This window comes from Grampus griseus (assembly GCF_964374135.1).
Source record: "Grampus griseus genome assembly, chromosome: 11".
Taxonomy (NCBI): Eukaryota; Metazoa; Chordata; class Mammalia; order Artiodactyla; family Delphinidae; genus Grampus; species Grampus griseus.
The window spans coordinates 33456381-33478342 of record NC_139005.1 but is presented as its reverse complement, the minus strand read 5'-3'; the positions used below and the strand labels follow the sequence as shown (position 1 = coordinate 33478342).

The window sequence follows — 21962 nt, the reverse complement described above, 5'->3', positions numbered from 1 at the left end:
TATATACACATATATACACATACATCACATATACAGTATATCTACACTCTGGGGAAAGAAACTGGGCAGCTAAGAATTATAGGTGAGAAGGAAACTTGTTTTCCCTGCATAATCTCTTGTGCCTTTTGAATTTTATCCTTGTGTATTTTATCACTTAAAATACAGCTTTCAATGGATGGGCTGGAGGACATTTTAACATAATAGAAAAGACTTTCATAAATAGTTGTTTTGGGTGATATTTACAAAGTGCTACAACTGTTACAACTTATCCAACTGAATATTTAAGATCTATGCATTTTATTGCATGTTAATTATACCACAATTAAAAAACAGACAGTACAAAAGTCTCTTAATTTACATAAAAGGTGGTCATAGTTTTCAACCTTTCAGTACATTAGAAAGTATAGAAGAACCTAAGAAAAAACAGTCACCTCCTTCCAACTCCTTGTTACTCCAAATATGGTACAGACTAGTAAAATCAGCGTCACCTGGGAGAATGTCAGACATTCCAATCTCAAGCCCCATCCCAGATCTACTGAATCAAAATCTGTATTTTAACAAGATCCCCCAGTGATTTACACCCACATTAAAGTTTGAGAAGCTCTGATAACTAACTTACCGGAATATTTATGGCAGATATCCAACAAGCTCTACTTTTTAAAAGCCCCACAGATGTACAACAAAAGCAGAGAATTACAATATAAGCATGGTGCCTTGAGAGTGAAGAGATGAAATGTTCTTTTTTTTAAGACTAGTTGTCAGAGCAAAAGATCCTAATAAACTTCAGTTACACACCAACTATCCTTACAGTTGCTTCACTAGGCACCTGCTTCTCTACAACTTCTTGGGTCTTTAGGAGGATTTTAGCCACCTGACACTCTTAGTCATATGATCTGCTAGGCCAACAATGCATATGCATATTTTTTGTCTGTGTATGTATACATATACATATGTGTGTGTGTGTGTGTGTGTGTACCCACCCCAGATCTACTCATATTATCTGATTCCATCTGAAGAAAGAGGAAGGTAGAACAATCAAAGCCAGATCTTGCCAGTGGGAAATTACAAGAAGACTTAAATATCATTAGATGCCAGGTCCCCAAGAAAACAGAGGATCTCACTGACAGGCTATGTCTAAGCACAATTTTATCAAAATTTATGAGGGATTTTGCAAATCTTAAATAAGAGAATTCCAAAGAGTTAAAGTAAATATTGCTTTATCCCTCAAGGTATAATAAAGGGAAGAAGGGTATGTAATAATGGAGGATTTCAATTTGCATCGTTCATTCAAAGTAACAATTTGTTAAAAGCCAAGATTCCTCACTGGTAAAATATCAAGGAGTAGGATGCACTTTCAAATCAAATAGTTCAGTAGTAGTAGGTATGTGAGGACTTGAGAGATATATCACGATCAAGGGGTTAATGCCAAATACCTGAACCAGAATATGAATCACCTATATATTTCTTTTGAATTTTAGAATTTTATTTATTTTTTATACAGTAGGTTCTTATTAGTTATCCATTTTATACATATTAGTGTATATATGTCAATCCCAATCTCCCAATTCATCACCTATATTTTTGTGGATTAAGTCTCTCTAGGAATTACCATAATGACAGAAGAAATTCTGAAGTTCGCCTTTCTAAGCTCAGAAGCCAGAAAGCCTAGGAAAATATTCCAGTATTTGAATGTAAAAGGTGGCCCAAACTGGGTAAGAGGGGATAATCTGGGGAAATAGGGGGAAAAGATACACCACAGGATCCAAAGCATAAGGAGGATAAATGTGCTGTAGCAAGAGAATGAATCATATCCACTAAAAGATATTTATGTAAAAGTGAGATGATTCAAATGATCTCTAGCAACATAATATTCAGAGATGCAATCTGATGTCTTCTGGCTCAAGGATTTTAGACCAGTGGTTCTCCACCATATACGACTATAAGCTGGCAGCTTTTTCAAAAGACACCTGTACCTCTACCCTACCGAATTCTTATATGCCCAGGAATGAGATGGCAATAATATGGCAAAGAACATGAATCTGCTCTTATTGAAGTGATTCTGATACACTCTATATCCATATGCGTGCCCTTAAACATCGAATAAGCCACATTTGTAGGCCCTCTGAATTAAATTAAATTTTGGCCTGAAGATTTAGTTTATTACATATTGTAATACTGCCTCAAGTTAATGACTTTCTTTGGATTCAAGGGCTGAAGGACCTAATTTATATAAACCCTCAAAAAACATGTGGAAATTTATAAGATATCTGAACATATTGCACTTGACATAACAGGGAGAAAAAGCAACTTGGCTATAACACCAATATTTACATTCCTACATTATTCTAAGTTTGATTTGTTGGCCTCATCTATGCAGGCTCTTTTTGGGGGGGCTATTATTCATTTTTTAAATCATGCAATATTTCAAGCATATGGAAAAATATAAATTACTAGACAGCTGTATAATAACTACCATCTAGCTTTCTCAAACCTTTATAATATTCCTATACATCTGGTATTTAATCTCTAAAAATAAAATGTGCAAATGTTGGAGAGAAATCCCCTTAAACCTAATTTTTTCATTTTCAAAAATCACTGTAACATTAAGACATGATTTATAAAATAATTACATGTCATTATTTACTAGCTTTGTGACATTTTGAGGAATTCTGGTTTGATTTTCTTGTCAATATATGAAAACCAAAGTACCCTAGCAACACAGTAGTTACATTCCAATATTTAACATCATTAAGTTCTCTATTTTATAATGGTTTTACTTCTCTAGTACATCAGAATACAGTAATGACCTTTTAGAGTTATTTTTCTTTCTTTAGTTCATCTTTCCTTGTTCAATATACTTTAGTATCAGATTTTTCATGTGTTTGAACAATGGACAGATGAAAACAGAAATACAGTCATACTTACAGGTCAAACATATATGGGTGTCTGTAAAGTATACAAACGCTGGTTTCATACTAAATAATTTTATGTGTGTGCTGCTAAGCTAGGCTCTACCTCTGACTGGTAACCCACCTTTTCAAGATCAAATAGATCACCTATGACTAATAACAAGAGGAGACAGTACAAAAATATTAATAAATAACAACCCAAAATACTCCCTCCCAATAGGGGAGTCAGTCAAGTTTTTCTACCAGTTATATTCTTAAGAAAACCTCTCCTTTAAAGAGCTGCAATTTAGGTGAAAAAGAAAAATAACATTAAGTAATTCATTCACTTAACAATCATTTATCAAGCACTTACTAAGTGCTGGGCCTAGGCACTCTGTTAAGTGGTCAGGTTAAGACACACTCTGATTTCAAGTGACTCAGTGACTATTCATACAACACATATTTCTTGTGAGCCCACTACATGCCAATCGCTATTCTGGGTAATGAAGATAAAGCAGTAAACAAAACAAAGTCCTTGCTCTCATGAAGCTTCCATATGGAAGGGAGACAAGCAAACATATGTCAAATGGTAGGGAAAAAAAAAAGCTACAAAGAAAAATAAGTCAGAGTAAAAAGACAGTAATTTTATATAGGGCAATGATATTCATATTCGTACTGGAAGATACACCTAGTGAGCAAACCATTTATTTACTCCCATTTAATTGATATCTTGAAAGGCACCAATCTGCCTTTCACATCACCAAATTAAACTGGATTTTCTCAGTCACCGTTTTCCTATATAAGCTGCACAATCATATCTAGGATTTAAATAAGATCTTCTACTTAACCAAGGGAAATAGATTTTAATTGATGTGGAAATGGACAGCGCCTTGAGAAAAGGTTTAATTTTGTTCTTAATTTCCAACAGTTTTTAGAAGATTATATAACAATATAATGACATTTACTCAAGGCACTAGAGAGTAACAACATCAAAAACAAACAGCTGTACAACATGTCACATTTTAGAAAGCCCTTTCACATTTCATTTACTTCATTTAATTCTCATAAAGTGATAATACCCTATAAAGCAGGTAATATTTCCATATTGAAACACTTTCAACTTTTCTATGCATAATGAGCATATGCGAGGAGGATTAAAGAGGAAATGATGGCTACTTTTTAAATCTTAGGTAAGACAAAGCCTCTAGGCTTATTCTATTCCAAAATTACATTTCACACTGTATTAAGATACAGATAGAAGGTTTTGTCCTATAACTATTCCTTAAGCAATCTATTCAATCTATTAAAAACAAGACCCTGACTTTTCAAAATGACATCATTAAAATTAGATTTAAATACCTATCCTTTATTTTTTCTTTAATATTTGAAAAATACTTAAAAGTATAATGAAAACCATCAAGAAACATCTGTAATCCCAGTATTCAAAACTAACATTTGCTATTATATTGGTATATTTAATATTTTTCAACCCATCTCTAAGTTTAATAGTTCTTTAATTGCTCCACACTAACTAGAATATTAATATTCTCTAAAATAGAAGCTTGCTTTTTATTAAAAAGAGAAAAAAAAGTAAGCAGGGGTGGAGGACCAAACTGATCAAAATTACTGTGAAATCAAATCAAACATTTTTTAGAATTTTTTACATTGTAATTTCAGGGTCACAAATGGAAAAAGACAAAATGAAATATTTATTCAATAAATATTTACTGTAACTACTGTGTACAAAATGACAGGAACAAAAGATTTTATACTTTAAGCAGACTGGATTCTCACCTGTTCAATCTCTTTGGTTTTTGAGGCTATTGCTTTAGAGCGACTGGTTAGCTGACTGTCTTCGAATAATTCTATGCCATCTGTTGCATTTGTCTCAGGTTCTTCTGGCTGGTCAATGAACAATGGTGCCGTGGATCCCGCCTTTAAAAAGAATTAGAAATCTTTTATTACTTTCTTAAAGGACATACAGCATTTTAGATGACTGAATATAAGCACCAATTGGCAGATTATCTCAAGAGAAAGTGCTAAATTTAACCTGTCTTAAGAAAAGAAACACTTTCAATCTTGCTATGCATAATGAACTTATGTGAGGAGGATTAAAGAGGAAATGATGGCTACTTTTTAAATCTTAGGTAAGACAAAGCCTCTAGGTTTATTCCATTCCAAAATTATATTTCATACTATATTAAGACAGAGCTAGAAGGTTTTGTCCTGTAACTATTCCTTAAGCAATCTATATAAGAAACACAGAAGAAAAAAGTCCAACTGGAAGTGAGAAGTGTGAACACACATAAGCAAATATATTACACAGAAACATAGAAAAGGACTCTACTTCAGAAGTTAAAAATACCCTGCCTCCTGTAACCTAAGAATTTATTGAAATAACTGAAAAGAAAACAACTCCAAACAGCAATAATTATTACTTCAACAATACTGCAATAGTTCATTAATGAGTAAATGATCCCATAAAAAGCCCAAGGCCGATTATCTTACTTTCTAAAAATACTTTTGATGAAAAGAGGAAAACTAAATAAATGAGGGAAAACTATTATTTAACTACAATGCATTAGTTTACTCAAAAATTTATTCTATGATAAATGCCAAGCACTGCTCAAGTGACACTAGATCTATCAATGAACAGAACAGACAAAAGTTCTTGGCTTCATGGAGCCTGCAGTAAGCAGTAACTTGGAAAGAGTAAAGTTTGAGCTAATATATTTTACTGTTGTATATTTTAGTTGGGTGGGAGGTGAAGGAGGAAATAAGAAAACTGTACTTATCACAAGTTTATCAAAAAACTTACGGTTTTTGTGATTGACGTAGCAGCAAACAGCAGTAGGTTTACAGAAGTCACAAGATATATATTAATTAGTGGTATTTTTCACCTGTAAGAGCAGTGGCATTCCAACACCTAATGTGTTGTACACTGCCACAACCTCTTTAGAGAGTAATTTGGCAATATTTATCAAAATGTACCACATATCCCTTTCACCAAGCACCTTCACCTGTAGGAACTTAATCTACAGATACACACATGAGCAACGAATGCTAAGATATGGTTGCCGTTAGTGGCAAATGATTGAAAACAACCTAAACGTCTATCAAGTAAATTATGCACTATCTAGAACCATGGAATACTAAGAAATCATTTAAAAGAATAAGAACAGTCTAAATATACTGCATAATGTATCCTAATTTTTCTCCTGGCAAGTCCTGAAGGTCATTCCCCATAAATATACTGCCAGTTGTGTCAAAAACAAAAGGGAAGAGGGAAGCATGGGTATATATACCTTTATGCATATATATGAACACACTATCTCTGGAGGGATATAACCTATGGGGAAAAAAATGATAGAAGAGGCTGTCTCAATAGGGATAACTTAGAAGACACTGTACCTATTCCAATGCCTTTTGAATTTCTGACATGTGCATGCATAATCTACTTTTTTAAAAAACCTGGTTTTTATAAGTCTGAGTTATATATCTTAAGGGATTTAAATTGAAAGTATACAAATCATTTAAGGGGAGAGGATTCTGGGAAGACAGCAGAATAGGAAGCACTAGCAATCTGTCTCCCAACCTACACAAAAAATTACACTGGCATAATGTCTGATTTAACTATTGTGGAACTCTGGACTCTCTTGAAGTCTTGTCCCTTCCGAGGAAGACATGGGTGGTAAAACTGAGGTTAAATTCAGCTCTTCACACAGTAGCAGCTGCCCATCTCCCACCCCTACCCACTTGGCAGGAAGCTGTGTACATGTTCCTAGAGCAGCTTACACATTGCTTATGGGAGTCAGACTGGGGAAAAAGTACCCTATCCTTCAAATATCAGGGAACTGTGCTCCGATCACTGATTGCTGCTTCTGATCAGAGGGGCAGACAAACAGGCGAACAGCCATTATTATTATACCTCCCCCGACTGTTGCAAGCCCCTCTTATTCTGACTGAAGTGACTTCCAGGGGATATAAAGGACCAGAACCCTCCCCCCTTCATTTTTCACACCTTCCTCTTTTGGGAGCCAGACATTAAAGATAAGAATGTTAAAAAAAAAAACTGTATACATGGGGGAAGTTAGAAAGTAAATGGGCACAACAAGGGAAAGGCTCAGAAAGAACAGAGAAGACTTTGTTTACACCTCAGACTGATCCTCAGTACAGAAACAGCCAACAATAAAAAACAAACAGTAACAACAACAACAACAAACCCAGCAAGCCCAGGGGAACAGGGGGAATCTGACTTACAGAGTTACCACATTATTAGATTCAAATGCCCAGTGTTCAACAAAAAAAATCACAAATCATACAAAGAAATGGCAAAGTACTGCTCATTCAAAGAAAAAAATGAATCAACAGAAACTGCTCCTGAAAAAGACCTAATGGCAGATCTACTGGATGAAAAAACTTTAAAATAACCATCTCTAAGATGCACAAAGAACTAAAGAAAGTTGTGGGAAAAGCCAAGAAAGCAATGTGTGAACAAAATAGAAATATCAATAAAGAAATAAAAAACCTAAAAGGAAATGAAAAAGAAATTTCATAGCTAATAAGACCAATAATTACAATAAAAAATTCACTAGAGGGATTCAAAGGCAGAAGAAAGAATCAGTGAACTTGAAAAACAGGACAAGGAAATAGGAAATTATTGCCTGAAGGACAGAAAGAAAAAAGATTGAAGAAAAGTGAACAGAACCTAAGGGATCTGTGGAGCACCATCAAGTGGACCAATATACACTTAATATATACATCCTTCTGGGAATCTCAGAAGGAGGAGAGAGAGAAAGGGGCAGAGAAGATACTTGAATGAATAATGGCTGTAAACTCCCAAATCTGATGAAAGACATGAATATAAACATCCAAGAAGCTCAAAAAAACCCAAGATGAACTCAAAGAAGCTCAAAAGACACATTATAATCAAACTTTAAAGATAAAGACCAAGGGAGAATCTTGAAAGCAGCAAGAAATCATCATCATCAATACAAGGAGTCTTCAACTAAGATTAAGCAGATTTCTCATCAGAAACTTTGGAGGCCAGAAGACAGTGGACTGATATGTTCAAAGTGTTAAAAGAAAAAACTGCCAACAAAGACTGCTATATCCACCAAAACTGTCCTTCATAAGTGAGGGAGAAATTAAGACATTCCCAGATAAACAAAAGCTGAGGAAGTTCATGATACTAGATCTGTCATGCAAGAAATGCTTAAGGAAGCCCTGCAAGGTGAAATGAAAGGACTCTAGATGGTAACTCGAAGCTGTATGGAGGAATAAAGAGCTCAATGAAGTTAAATGCATAGTTAAAACAGCTAGTATTACTGTAAATAGTTGGAAGCTGCACTTTTTATTTGCAACATGATTTAGGAGACTATGACATTTAAAGAAAAAAATTATTAGTGTAAAAACTAGTATCACTGCAATGTTGGTTTATAACTCCAAGTCTTATTTTCTAGATAATTTAATATGCTAATGTATTTAAAATAATTATTAGTTTATGGTTTGGGGCGGCACACAATGTATAACGATGTAATTGTGGAACATCAACAAATGAGGAGGTAGACACAGAGCTGTAAAGGAGTACAGGCTTTGTATGTTATTGCAGGTAAGCTGGTATAAATTTAAATTAGTGTTACAATTTTAGGATGTTAAATGTCTTCTCCATTGTACCCACAAAGAAAACAGCTATAAAATATACACAAAAGGAAACAAGATAGAAATTTTAACATTTCACTACAAAAAATCAACTAAAAACAAAAGAAGACCTGAATGCAGGAAATGAAGAACAAAAAAGTTACAGGGCATATAGAATACAAATAGCACAATGACAGGAGTAAGTCCCTCCTCAGTAATTACTTTCAAGTGTAAATGGTTTAAATTCTCCAGTCCAAAGACAGAAATTGGCAGAATGAATAAAAACATATGATCCAACAATATGTTATCAACAAGAGATTCACTTGAGACCCAAAGGCACAAACAGGTGGAAACTAAAAGGATGGAAAAAAAGATATTCCATGCACATAGTAAACAAAAGAGAGCAAGAGTGGCTATAATAATATCAGACAGATAAACTCTAAATAAAAAAAGGTTACCAGAGACAAGGACATTATGTATTAATAAAAGTTTCAATAAAGCAAGAAGATATAACAATTACAAACATTTACACACCTAATGACAAACTATAAAAATATATGAAACAAAACCTGACAAAACTGAAGGGAGAAATAAACAGTTTCACGATAATAAGTAAGGAAATAAGTAAGGGAATAGTGGGCTTAAGCAACACAATACACTAACTACATCTAACAGACATATACAGAACAATCCACCAAACTTCAACAGAGTATACATTCTTCTCAAGTGCACATGGAACATTTCCCTGTATTGGGGCACATATTAAGTCTCAACAGATTTAAAAAGAAAAATCTGGAAAATTCACAAAATTCTGGAAATTAATGTACTTTTAAACAAACAAAGAAAAATCACAAGGGAAAGTAAGAAATACTTAGAGATGAATGAAAATGAAAACACAACATACCAATGAAAAGAAAACAAAATGCAGTACACACACACACTGCTATACTTAAAATAGATAACCAACAAGGACTTACTGTAAAAAAATTTTTAAAAAAAGAATGTACTCCTAGCCCATCCAAAAACCCCAATCAATTTCCCAAAATATCACTAAAGTATCTTTTAAACCTATTTAAAAATCCAGAGGACTTCCGGGAAGATGGCGGAAGAGTAAGACGCGGAGATCACCTTCCTCCCCACAGATACACCAGAAATACATCTACGCGTGGAACAACTCCTACGGAGCACCTACTGAACGCTGGCAGAAGACCTCAGACCTCCCAAAAGGCAAGGAACCCCCCACGTACCTGGTTAGGGCAAAAGAAAAAACTAAACAGAGACAAAAGGATAGGGACGGGTCCTGCACCAGCGGGAGAGAGCTGTGAAGGAGGAAAAGTGTCCACACACTAGGAAGCCCCTTCGCGGGTGGAGACTTCGGGAGGCGGAGTGGGGGAGCTTGGGAGCCGCGATGGAGAGCACAGCAACAGGGGTGCGGAGGGCAAAGCGGACAGATTCCAGCGCAGAGGATCGGGCCGACCGGAACTCGCCAGCCGAGAGGCTTGTCTGCTCGCCCGCCGGGGCGGGCGGGACTGGGAGCTGAGGCTCCGGCTTTTGTCGGAGCGCCGGGAGAGGACTGAGGTTGGCGGCGTGAACACAGCCTGCAGGGCGTTAGTGCACCGCGGCTAGCCGGGAGAGAGTCCGGGGAAAAGTCTGGACCTGCCGAAGAGGCAAGAGACTTTTACGTCCCTCTTTGTTTCCTGGTGCACGAGGAGAGGGGATTAAGAACGCTGCTTGAGAGAGCTCCAGGGACGGGCGCGAGCCGCGGCTAAAAGTGCGGAGCCCAGAGACAGACATGAGACGCTAAGGCCGCTGCTGCCGCCACCAGGAGGCCTGTGTGCGAACACAGGTCACTAGCCACACGCCCTTCCGGGGAGCCTGTGCAGCCCGCCACTGCCAGGGTCCCGGGATCCAGGGACAACTCCCCCGGGAGAACGCACGGCGCGCCTCAGGCTGCAACGTCACCCCGGCCTCTGCCGCTGCAGGCCCGCCCCACACTCCGTGACCCTCCCTACCCCCCGGCCTGAGTGAGCCAGAGCCTCCGAATCAGCGGCTCCTTTAACCCCCTCCTGTCTGAGCAAAGAACAGACGCCCTCCGGCGACCTACACGCACAGGCGGGGCCAAATCCAAAGCTGAGCCCCTGGGAGCTGTGAGAACAAAGAAGAGAAAGGGAAATCTCTCCCAGCAGCCTCAGAAGCAGCGGATTAAAGCTCCACAATCAACTTGATATACCCTGCATCTGTGGAATACCTGAATAGTCAACGAATCATCCCAAATTAAGGAGCCCTGTGGATGAAAGGCTCTTGGTGCTGCAGCCAGGAGTCAGTGCTGTGCCTCTGAGGTGGGAGAGCCAACTTCAGGACACTGGTCCACAAGAGGCCTCCCAGCTGCACATAATATCAAACAGCAAAAATCTCCGAGAGATCTCCATCTCAACGCCAGCACCCAGCTTCACTCAACGACCAGCAAGCTACAGTGCTGGACATCCTATGCCAAACAACTAGCAAGACAGGAACACAACCCCACCCATTAGCAGAGAGGCTGCCCAAAATCATAATAAGTCTACAGACACCCCAAAACACACCACCAGACGTGGACCTGCCCACCAGAAAGACAAGATCCAGCCTCATCCACCAGAACACAGGCACTAGTACCCTCCACCAGGAAGCCGACACAACCCACTGAACCAACCTTAGCCACTGGGGACAGACACAAAAAACAACAGGAACTACGAACCTTCAGCCTGCAAAAAAGGAGACCACAAACACAGTAAGATAAGCAAAATGAAAAGACAGAAAAACACACAGCAGATGAAGGAGCAAGATAAAAACCCACCAGACCTAACAAATGAAGAGGAAATAGGCAGTCTACCTGAAAAAGAATTCAGAATAATGATAGTAAGGTTGATCCGAAATCTTGGAGATAGAATGGACAATAGAATGGACAAAATGCAAGAATCAGTTAACAAGGACCTAGAAGAACTAAAGATGAAACAAGCAACGATGAACAACACAATAAATGAAATTAAAAGTACTCTAGATGGGATCAATAGCAGAATAACTGAGGCAGAAGAACGGATAAGTGACCTGGAAGATAAAATAGTGGAAATAACTACTGCAGAGCAGAATAAAGAAAAAAGAATGAAAAGAACTGAGGACAGTCTCAGAGACCTCTGGGACAACATTAAACGCACCAACATTCGAATTATAGGGGTTCCAGAAGAAGAAGAGAAAAAGAAAGGGACTGAGAAAATATTTGAAGAGATTATAGTTGAAAACTTCCCTAATATGGGAAAGGAAATAGTTAATCAAGTCCAGGAAGCACAGAGAGTCCCATACAGGATAAATCCAAGGAGAAATACGCCAAGACACATATTAATCAAACTGTCAAAAATTAAATACAAAGAAAACATATTAAAAGCAGCAAGGGAAAAACAACAAATAACACACAAGGGAATCCCCATAAGGTTAACAGCTGATCTTTCAGCAGAAACTCTGCAAGCCAGAAGGGAGTGGCAGGACATATTGAAAGTGTTGAAGGAGAAAAACCTGCAACCAAGATTACTCTACCCAGCAAGGATCTCATTCAGATTTGATGGAGAAATTAAAACCTTTACAGACAAGCAAAAGCTGAGAGAGTTCAGCACCACCAAACCAGCTCTACAACAACTGCTAAAGGAACTTCTCTAGGCAAGAAACACAAAAGAAGGAAAAGACCTACAATAACAAACCCAAAACAATTAAGAAAATGGGAATGGGAACACACATATCGATAATTACCTTAAATGTAAATGGACTAAATGCTCCCACCAAAAGACACAGATTGGCTGAATGGATACAAAAACAAGACCCATATATTTGCTGTCTACAAGAGACCCACTTCAGACCTAGAGACACATACAGACTGAAAGTAAGGGGATGGAAAAAGGTATTTCATGCAAATGGAAACCAAAAGAAAGCTGGAGTAGCAATTCTCATATAAGTTTTATATATATATATATATATATATATATATATGTAGTTTGCTTGAGTGCAGTGTTTTTTGTTTTCTGTACTGAATTCATTAGCATGGGTCGGTATAAAATTTAGCATAGGTCAATATGTAATTTGTAAACTAATAAGGTCTTAAAAGTGAGGAATTAAGTCTTTTAAATTTAATTATTTATTGTAAAGAGCAGAATAGCATACATAAACAGGTGCCTAAGGAAAACTTGTATTCTAATATGGAACTCTCATGAACACCTTTTTTTTTTTCTTCTAACGGTATGATAGTAGGCCATTTGATTATTTTTATGGCTTTAACTTTACAACAATGAAATATTCGTAAATTTTAAAAAGTATTTTTCTTTATTTGATGCGGGTGGGATACTGGAGAAATGAAAGGTCAAACATCTATTGAGGAATCCATACTTGTCTATATATTGTGTACTTTTATTTCAAGAACTGATTTAAAATTCCTAAAAGGATGCTATAATAAGTTATTATGCCATTTTACAGACTGAATTAAGTGAATTTCAGGGAGGTATGAAACTTGCCTAAGGCTATCCAGCTACCAAGCGGTAGAAGTGAGAATTAAAACCAGGTATACCTATCGCCAAAAAAAAAAAAAAAAAAAAGTAAAGGCATTAACCCTTTTTTGTCATATTATATCAAATGTCTCAATTTGCATTCGTGTCTGTATTGACTGTGCTTTTGCGTGTGTGGTAGGGGAGGCACTGGTATGTATTTTCTTTGCCATATATAAGTTTTAATATAATTAATATTAATGATATTATTTCATGTAGATACATCTTCCTTTACCTTTAGAATATCAATTTTTGGTGTACTGATAAAAAATTATTTCCCCATCTAAAGATTTTTTAAATATTTTCTATTTCCTATAATACTGGTATTTTTTATTCCAGATTTTAAACAATTAATCCATTATAAAATTATTATTGAGGATAATGCAAGTTTTATAGATTTTTTTTCAAATGGAGATCAGATTTTTCCTGATTTAAAAATATCCTTACGTTTAATACAGAAATAACTAAAGGCTTTACCTTGCATAATCATGGTGCAGTGTCACACTCAAGGAAATGTGGGAGTAAATCCATCCCTCTCTAGAACTGGACAGTGATTGGTGCAGAATGTTCAACTTGCAATCCGGAGTATCACTTCTTGAAAGCCCTTGTTGCTTTTTCCTCTTACTGGCCATCCTCCCAGCTGTACCATCTTTTCATTCTTGGCACAAGTTATAGAGTGATTTGCTAATAATTAATTTAACTATTTGTGTGTATAATCTGTATTATTTCCCATAAAATCATTTTGCTTATACAGCAATATAATACATTTTAAAGTAATGACATAAAACAAATACTAACATAATTCATTAATTTTCCCTTGATTACCACTAGATTAGGTTTCAAAATATTAAGAAATATTCAACATAATTGCCAACTCCTTTAATTATTTATTGGCAATATATTCCTTAATTTATTCAGAAAGGAATGGCCTTGATTATTGTAAGCTACTAATGTTGTTATTTATTATCAAGCAATATTGATTTTTTACTAGAATAAAAAATGTTGCAGAATATTCTTAATCTTAATTTTCTATAGGCGAAGAAAAATTCACCAATCTAATTCAGTTAATATCATTTTAATAAAGTGACAAATACTACCACAGGGATGAATGAATAAATGCTAAGATATGTTTTCTTACTTAAAATTATAATTAATTCTATTTATGTTTATCTTGTTAAATTTGTTATATGTTTAGAATGTGTTTATAATATATTTTGAATATATTTTGAACACTTTTAAAGGACGATCTCATTGTGAATAAAACAATGTAATTCCTTAAAAAAAATAAAAATAAAAATAAAAATCCACTAAGGAATTCTAAATAATATAAAGCATTTAACACACACACACACACACACACACACAATATAGTACACACATACACAGTGGAATATTACTCAGCCTTTTAAAAGAAACAGGAAATTCTACAATATGCTACTACATGGATGAACCTAGAAGACACTATGCATAATGAAATAAGCCAGTCACACAAAAAAAATACTATATGATTCCACTTAAGTACTTAAAGTAGTTAAAATCATAATGACAGAAAGCATAATAGTGGTTGCCAGGGACTGAGGGAGGGAGAGAATAAACTGATAAAATTGCTTTGGAGAGTTGTTGTTTAATTGGTGTAGAGTTTCAGTTTTACAGGTGAAAAGAGTTAAGGGGATGGAGGGTAGTGATGTGCATAATAATGTGAATGTATTTAATACCACTGAACTATACACTTAAAATGGTTAAGATGAGCCTTAAATGACACAATAGACCAGATAGATTTAATTGATATTTATAGGACATTCCATCCAAAAGCAGCAGATTACACTTTCTTCTCAGGTGCACATAGAACATTCTCCATGATAGATCACATCTTGGGTCACAAATCAAGCCTCAGTAAATTTAAGAAAACTGAAATCGTATCAAGCATCTTTTCTGACCACAACGCTATGAGGTTAGAAATCAATTACGGGGAAAAAAACGTAAAAAATACAAACACAAGGAGGCTAAACAATACGTTATTAAATAACCAAGAGATCACTAAAGAAATCAAAGAGGAAATCAAAAAATACCTACAGACAAATGACAATGAAAACATGACAATCCAAAACCTATAGGATGCAGCAAAAGCAGTTCTAAGAAGGAAGTTTATAGCAATACAAGCCTACCTCAAGAAACAAGAAAAATCTCACATAAACAATCTAAACTTACACCTAAAGGAACTAGAGAAAGAAGAACAAACAAAACCCAAAGTTAGCAGAAGGAAAGAAATCATAAAGATCAGAGCAGAAATAAATGAAATAGAAACCAAGAAAACAATAGTAAAGCTCAATAAAACTAAAAGCTGGTTCTTGGAGAAGATAAACAAAATTGATAAACCATTAGCCAGACTCATCAAGAAAAAGAGGGAGAGGACTCAAATCAATAAAATTAGAAATGAAAAAGGAGAAGTTACAACAGACACCACAGAAATACAAAGCATCCGAAGAGACTACTACAAGCAACTCTATGCCCATAAAATGGATAACCTGGAAGAAATGGACAAATTTTTAGAAAGGTATAACCTTCCAAGACTGAACCAGGAAGAAATAGAAAATGTGAACAGACCAATCACAAGTAATGAAATTGAAACTGTGATTAAAAATCTTCCAACAAACAAAAGTCCAGGACCAGATGGCTTCATAGGTGAATTCTATCAAACGTTTAGAGAAGAGCTAACACCCATCCTTCTCAAACTCTTTCAAAAAACTGCAGAGGAAGGAACACTCCCAAACTCATTCTATGAGGCCACAATCACCCTGATGCCAAAACCAGACAAAGATACCACAAAAAAAGAAAATTACAGACCAATATCACTGATGAATATAGATGCAAAAATTCTCAACAAAATACTAGCAAATAGAATCCAACAACACATTAAAAGGATCACACACCATGATCAAGTGGGATTTATCCCAGGGATGCAAGGATTCTTCAATATAGGCAAAGCAATCAATGTGATACACCATATTAACAAATTGAAGGAGAAAAACCATACGATCATCTCAATAGATGCAGAAAAAGCTTCTGACAAAACAACACCGATTTATGATTAGAACTCTCCAAAAAGTGGGCACAAAGGGAACCTACCTCAACATAGTAAAGGCCACATACGACAAACCCACAGCAAACATCATTCTCAATGGTGAAAAACTGAAAGCATTTCCTCTAAGATCAGGAATGAGACAAGGATGTCCACTCTCACCACTATTATTCAACATAGTTTTGGAAGTCTTAGCCACGGCAATCAGAGAAGAAAAAGAAACAAAAGGAATACAAATTGGAAAAGAAGAAGTGAAACTGTCACTGATTGCAGATGACATGATACTATACATAGAGAATCCTAAAGATGCCACCAGAAAACTACTAGAGCTAATCAATGAATTTGGTAAAGTTGCAGGATAAAAAATTATTGCACAGAAATCACTTGCATTCCTATACACTAATGATGAAAAATCTGAAAGAGAAATTAAGGAAACACTCCCATTTACCATTGCAACAAAAAGATTAAAATACCTAGGAATAAACCTACCTAGGGAGACAAAAGACCTGTATGCAGAAAACTATAAGACACTGATTAAGAAAATTAAAGATGATACCAACAGATGGAGAGATATACCACGTTCTTGGATTGGAAAAATCAACATTGTGAAAATGACTATACTACCCAAAGCAATCTACAGATTCAATGCAATCCCTAGCAAATTACCAATGGCATATTTTACAGAACTAGAACAAAAAAATCTTAAAATTTGTATGGAGACACAAAAGACCCCAAATAGCCAAAGCAGTCTTGAGGGAGAAAAATGGAGCTGGAGCAATCAGACTTCCTGACTTCAGACTATACTACAAAGCTACAGTAATCAAGAGAGTATGGTACTGGTACAAAAACAGAAATATAGATCAATGGAACAGGATAGAAAGCCCAGAGATAAACCCATGCACCTATGCTCAACTCATCTATGACAAAGGAGGCAAGGATATACAAGAGAAAAGACACTCTCTTCAGTAAGTGGTGCTGGGAAAGCTGGACAGCTACATGTAAAAGAATGAAATTAGAACACTCCCTAGTACCATACACAAAAATAAACTCAAAATGGATTAGAGACCTAAATGTAAGACTGGACACTATAAAACTCTTAGAGGAAAACACAGGAATAACACTCTTTGACATAAATCACAGCCAGATCTTTTTTGATCCACCTCCTAGAGTAATGGAAATAAAAACAAAAATAAACAAATGGGACCTAACGAAACCAAAGCTTTTGCACAGCAAAGGAAACCATAAACAAGACGAAAAGACAACCCTCACAATGGGAGAAAGTATTTGCAAACGAATTAACGGACAAAGGATTAATCTCCAAAATATATAAATAGCTCATGCAGCTCAATATTAAAAAAACAAACAAGCCAATCCAAAAATGGGCAGAAGACATAAATAGACATTTCTCCCAAGAAGACATACAGATGGCCAAGAAGAACATGAAAAGCTGCTCAACATCACTAATCATTAGAGAAATGCAAATCAAAACTACAATGAGGTATCACCTCACACCAGTTAGAATGGGCATCATCAGAAAATCTACAAACAACAAATGCTTGAGAGGGTGTGGAGAAAAGGGAACCCTCTTGCACTTTTGGTGGGAATGTAAATTGATACAGCCACTATGGAGAACAGTATGGAGGTTCCTTAAAAAACTAAAACTAGAATTACCGTATGACCCAGCAATCCCACTACTGGGCATATATACCCAGAGAAAAACATAATTCAAAAAGACACATGCTCCCCCAGTTTTCATTGCAGCACTATTTACAATAGCCAGGTCATGGAAGCAACCTAAATGCCCATCAACAGACGAATGGATAAAGAAGATGTGGTATATATATGCAATGGAATATTACTCAGCCATAAAAAGGAACAAAATTGGGTCATTTGTAGAGACGTGGATGAATCTAGAGACTGTCATACAGAGTGAAGTAAGTCAGAAAGAGAAAAACAAATATCGTATATTAACGCATATATGTAACCTCAAAAAATGGTACAGATGAACTGGTTTTGCAGGGCAGAAATTGAGACACAGATGTACAAAACAAACGTATGGACCCCAAGGGGGAAAGCGGTGGGGGCGGGGTGTGTGATGGTGGGATGAATTGGGAGATTGGGATTGACATGTAGACACTAATATGTATAAAATGGATAACTAATAAGAACCTGCTGTATAAAAAAAAAAAAAGATACCTGTGTCCCTACTGCCACCTAATGGTTCTTTGAGCATTAAGGTTTCCATTGCGTAGTTCTTTTTTTCCCAACTGCTGACACTATACCAATAAACTGGCTAAATGTGACCATATCAAACTATGTACCACTAGTCTTACTGTGGCAAAACTCTGGGGCTCATTCTGGCTTCTGGAAAAAGTCATGTTAACTGTCTCCTTTTTCCTCTTTGCATTTGGGAATGTATATCCCCGTACTCCCCATGGTTGTTTGGTGTAAGTATCCTTTTAAAAAAAGATTGTTTTATTATCTATCCACTGTGCAATAAAAGTGATGTGGAACGTAAAAAAAAAAAAAAAAACCAGTTAAGATGGAAGTTTTATGTTATATGTATTATACTACAACAAAAAATAATTTAAGAAATAAATCACAATATCAGTATATGGTTTCTAACACTAGACAGACAACAGTTCATTTCAGATGATGTCAAGAAAGATTATTTATACTGTGTTCTGACTACCCCACAGTCAAAATAATTCTGCCACTAGATTCCATCTTAGTTAGGTCAATGCAAAACAAACAAAACAAAAAGTTATTAAAACACACTCAAAATAGGAACTTCAAGCTTCATCATAATTCTAGACCTACATACAAAAATATAAATTGATGAGCATAATAAACACATCAGAGTAGATGAGTTTTGGGAAAATAAAAGGCAAGTAACGAAGAGAGAAATAACTTGAATTGACACTAAAAGAGCTCATTAGTTACAGTAATCAAAACAGTATGATACCAGCATAAAAAGAGACACATAGGCCAAATGGAACAGAACTGAAAGTCCTGAAATAAACCCATGCATATATGGCCAACTAATATTTCACAGAGGAGGCCAGAATACTCAACGGAGAAAAGAAAGTTTCTCCAATAAATGGTGCTGAAGAAATCAGGTTATTCACATGTCAAAGAAGGAAACTAGAGCCCTAACATACACTATTCACAAAAATTGACTCAAAATGCACTAAAGACTTAAATGTAAGACTGGAAACCATAAAACTCCTACAAGAAAACAGGAAAGAGAGTTCCTTGATATGGGTCTTGGCAATGACTTTTTAGATATGACATCTAAAACACAAGCAACAAAATAAAAAATAAACAAGTGATATTACATCAAACTATGAACCTTCTGCACAGCAAAAGAAATGATTAACAAAATGAAAGACAAACTACAGAATGGGAAAAAATATTTGCAAATCATATATGTGGACAAAGAGTTAATATCCAAAATAAAGAACTCATACAACTCAATAGCAAAAAAAACAAAAAAACAAAAAAAACCCCACACAAAACCAAATAATACGATTAAAAAATGGGCAAAGGACCTGAATATAAATTTTTCCAAAGAAGATACACGAATGGCCTACAGGTACATGAAAAGGTGCTCAACATCCCTAATCATTAGGGAAATGCAAATCAACACCACAATGAAATATCACCTCACACCTCTTAGAATGACCAGCCTCAAAAGGACAAGATGTAACAAATGCTGGGAGGATGTGGAGAAAAGGGAACCTTTGTGCACTGTTGGTGGGATTGTGAATTGGTACAGTCGCTACAGAAAACAGTATGAGATTCCTCAAAAAATTAAAAAGAGAACTACCATATGATCCAGCAATTCCACATCTGGGTATATATTTGAAGAAAATGAAAACACTAACTCGAAAACGTACATGCACCCCAATGTTCATAGCTGCATAATTTACAATAGCCAAGATACAGAAGCAACCTAAGTATCAATCAACTGATACACAGACAAAGAAGTTACATGCACAATAAAATATTATTCAGCCGTAAAAGAAAGAAATTCTGCCATTTGCAACAACATGGATGGACCTTGAGGGCACCATGGTAAGTGATATAAGCCAGACAGAGAGAGACAAAAACTGTATGATCTCACTTATATATGGAATTGTTTTAAAAACTCATAGAAAAAGAGATCATATCCATGGTTACCAGAGGTGAGGGCTGGGGAGTAGTGGGGTGGGAATTGGATGAAGGTGGTCAAAAGGTACAAACTTCCAGTTATAAGATAAATAAGTACTGAGGACGTAATGTACAACATGGTGTTTATAGTTAACAATGCTGTATGGTGTATTTGAAAGTTGACAAGAGAGTAAATCCTAAGAGTTCTCATCACAAGGAAAAAAATATTTTTCTTTTTTGTGGTGTTTATATGAGACAATGGATATTAACTAAACTTACTGTGATAATCATTTCACAATATATGTAAGTCAATTCATTATGCTGTACACCTTAAACTTATACAGTGCTGTATGTCAATTACATTTCAGTAAAACTGGAAAAAAAGAGCTTATTAGTAATTAAATTTAGTTTAGTTCATTAGATATATATTATCCAAGGTACTGGAGGGAAAACAAGACATGAGATACATTCTATCTATCTATCTATCTAAATAACTAGACAAGTAAAAGAAATTTTTAATAAAGGCAATATAAGGTCATCAGTGAAATAGTGGCAAAAAACTTTACAACAGGAAAGGAAGAAAAGTGGAATCAAGAAAGATATTGAGTCTTATTATCTCGAGCACTATTGATTTCACTGAATGGATCTGAATTTGAAAGAGGGCCATGGAACTTGGGCATACTTCACTAGGGACAGGGTAAGCGGAAAATAACACCTGATACATGGAAACAACATAATTCACATTTTCACATTTAAATAAGAAACATTTAAAATTTTTCTTCTGCAGCAAGAAGCAACAACCTGCTCTACTGCGACATTCTAATAATCTCTGAATAATTTGCTTTTCATTTTGATAGCCAAAAGCAAAACTCTCATGGCCATATATTTACAGGTAGTAAATTATATCTCTACCAAACTTGACTGCAAGCTCTTTGAAAGCTAAGATGATGTCTCTAATGCAGTGTTTGACACAAACAGACACAGAATGAATATTTAGTGAATTTAAATAAACTACGAGAAAGCCAGTATAGTATTATTTTCTGAAAATACATGCCTTAAAACACTAATCCTAAAATTAGCACTGTGAAAAAAAATTCAAGCCAAAAATTTGATAAATTATGCAAACTTTATTATTCATCCTCCTGTCACAGACCACTGATGAGCATATTAACATATTAAAATCTCTGAAAAGTGCTGAAGTGCCAAAATCAACCTACTCTTTTAAATCTAGCATTTCCCAAATGTAAGGGGGCTAACAGAATCTTTTTTGTTCTTCCTCAGACCACTAAGACCCTTCAGAATTATCATTCTATCAAATACTTTGGGAAATTCTCTATTAGAGTCCAAAAGGTAAATGTATGCAAACTGTTACAGAAGAATGAACTATAATATTCCTGAATATTTAAACATATCACTGAATTTACCTTCAATTTCACTGGACTCTCTATAAACTACATGGTCTCCCAACCAAATTGCTTAAAACTATATTGATGACAGCAAGAGAAGATAAACTGGAAACTTAAATATTTAATCTCCTCTCTATTCAACAGCTAATATAAAGATTGTCACAATCAGATTTAAACACACACACACACACACACACACACAGCACTATGCCAAACTCTTCCACAGCATCAAAGT

The 21962-nt window shown here is 35.6% G+C and overlaps 1 protein-coding gene across 7 annotated transcripts in view; it reads right to left on the bottom strand.

The window, feature by feature from the left end:
• PPHLN1 (periphilin 1) overlaps nt 1-21962 on the bottom strand; it is a 144444-nt gene that overhangs the window by 41901 nt on the left and 80581 nt on the right. For all 7 annotated transcript variants that reach the window (XM_082665326.1, XM_082665328.1, XM_082665329.1 and 4 more), the window contains one exon: nt 4683-4823. In XM_082665326.1, the coding sequence (XP_082521452.1) occupies nt 4683-4823 (141 nt within the window). The remainder of the gene's footprint in view (nt 1-4682; nt 4824-21962) is intronic.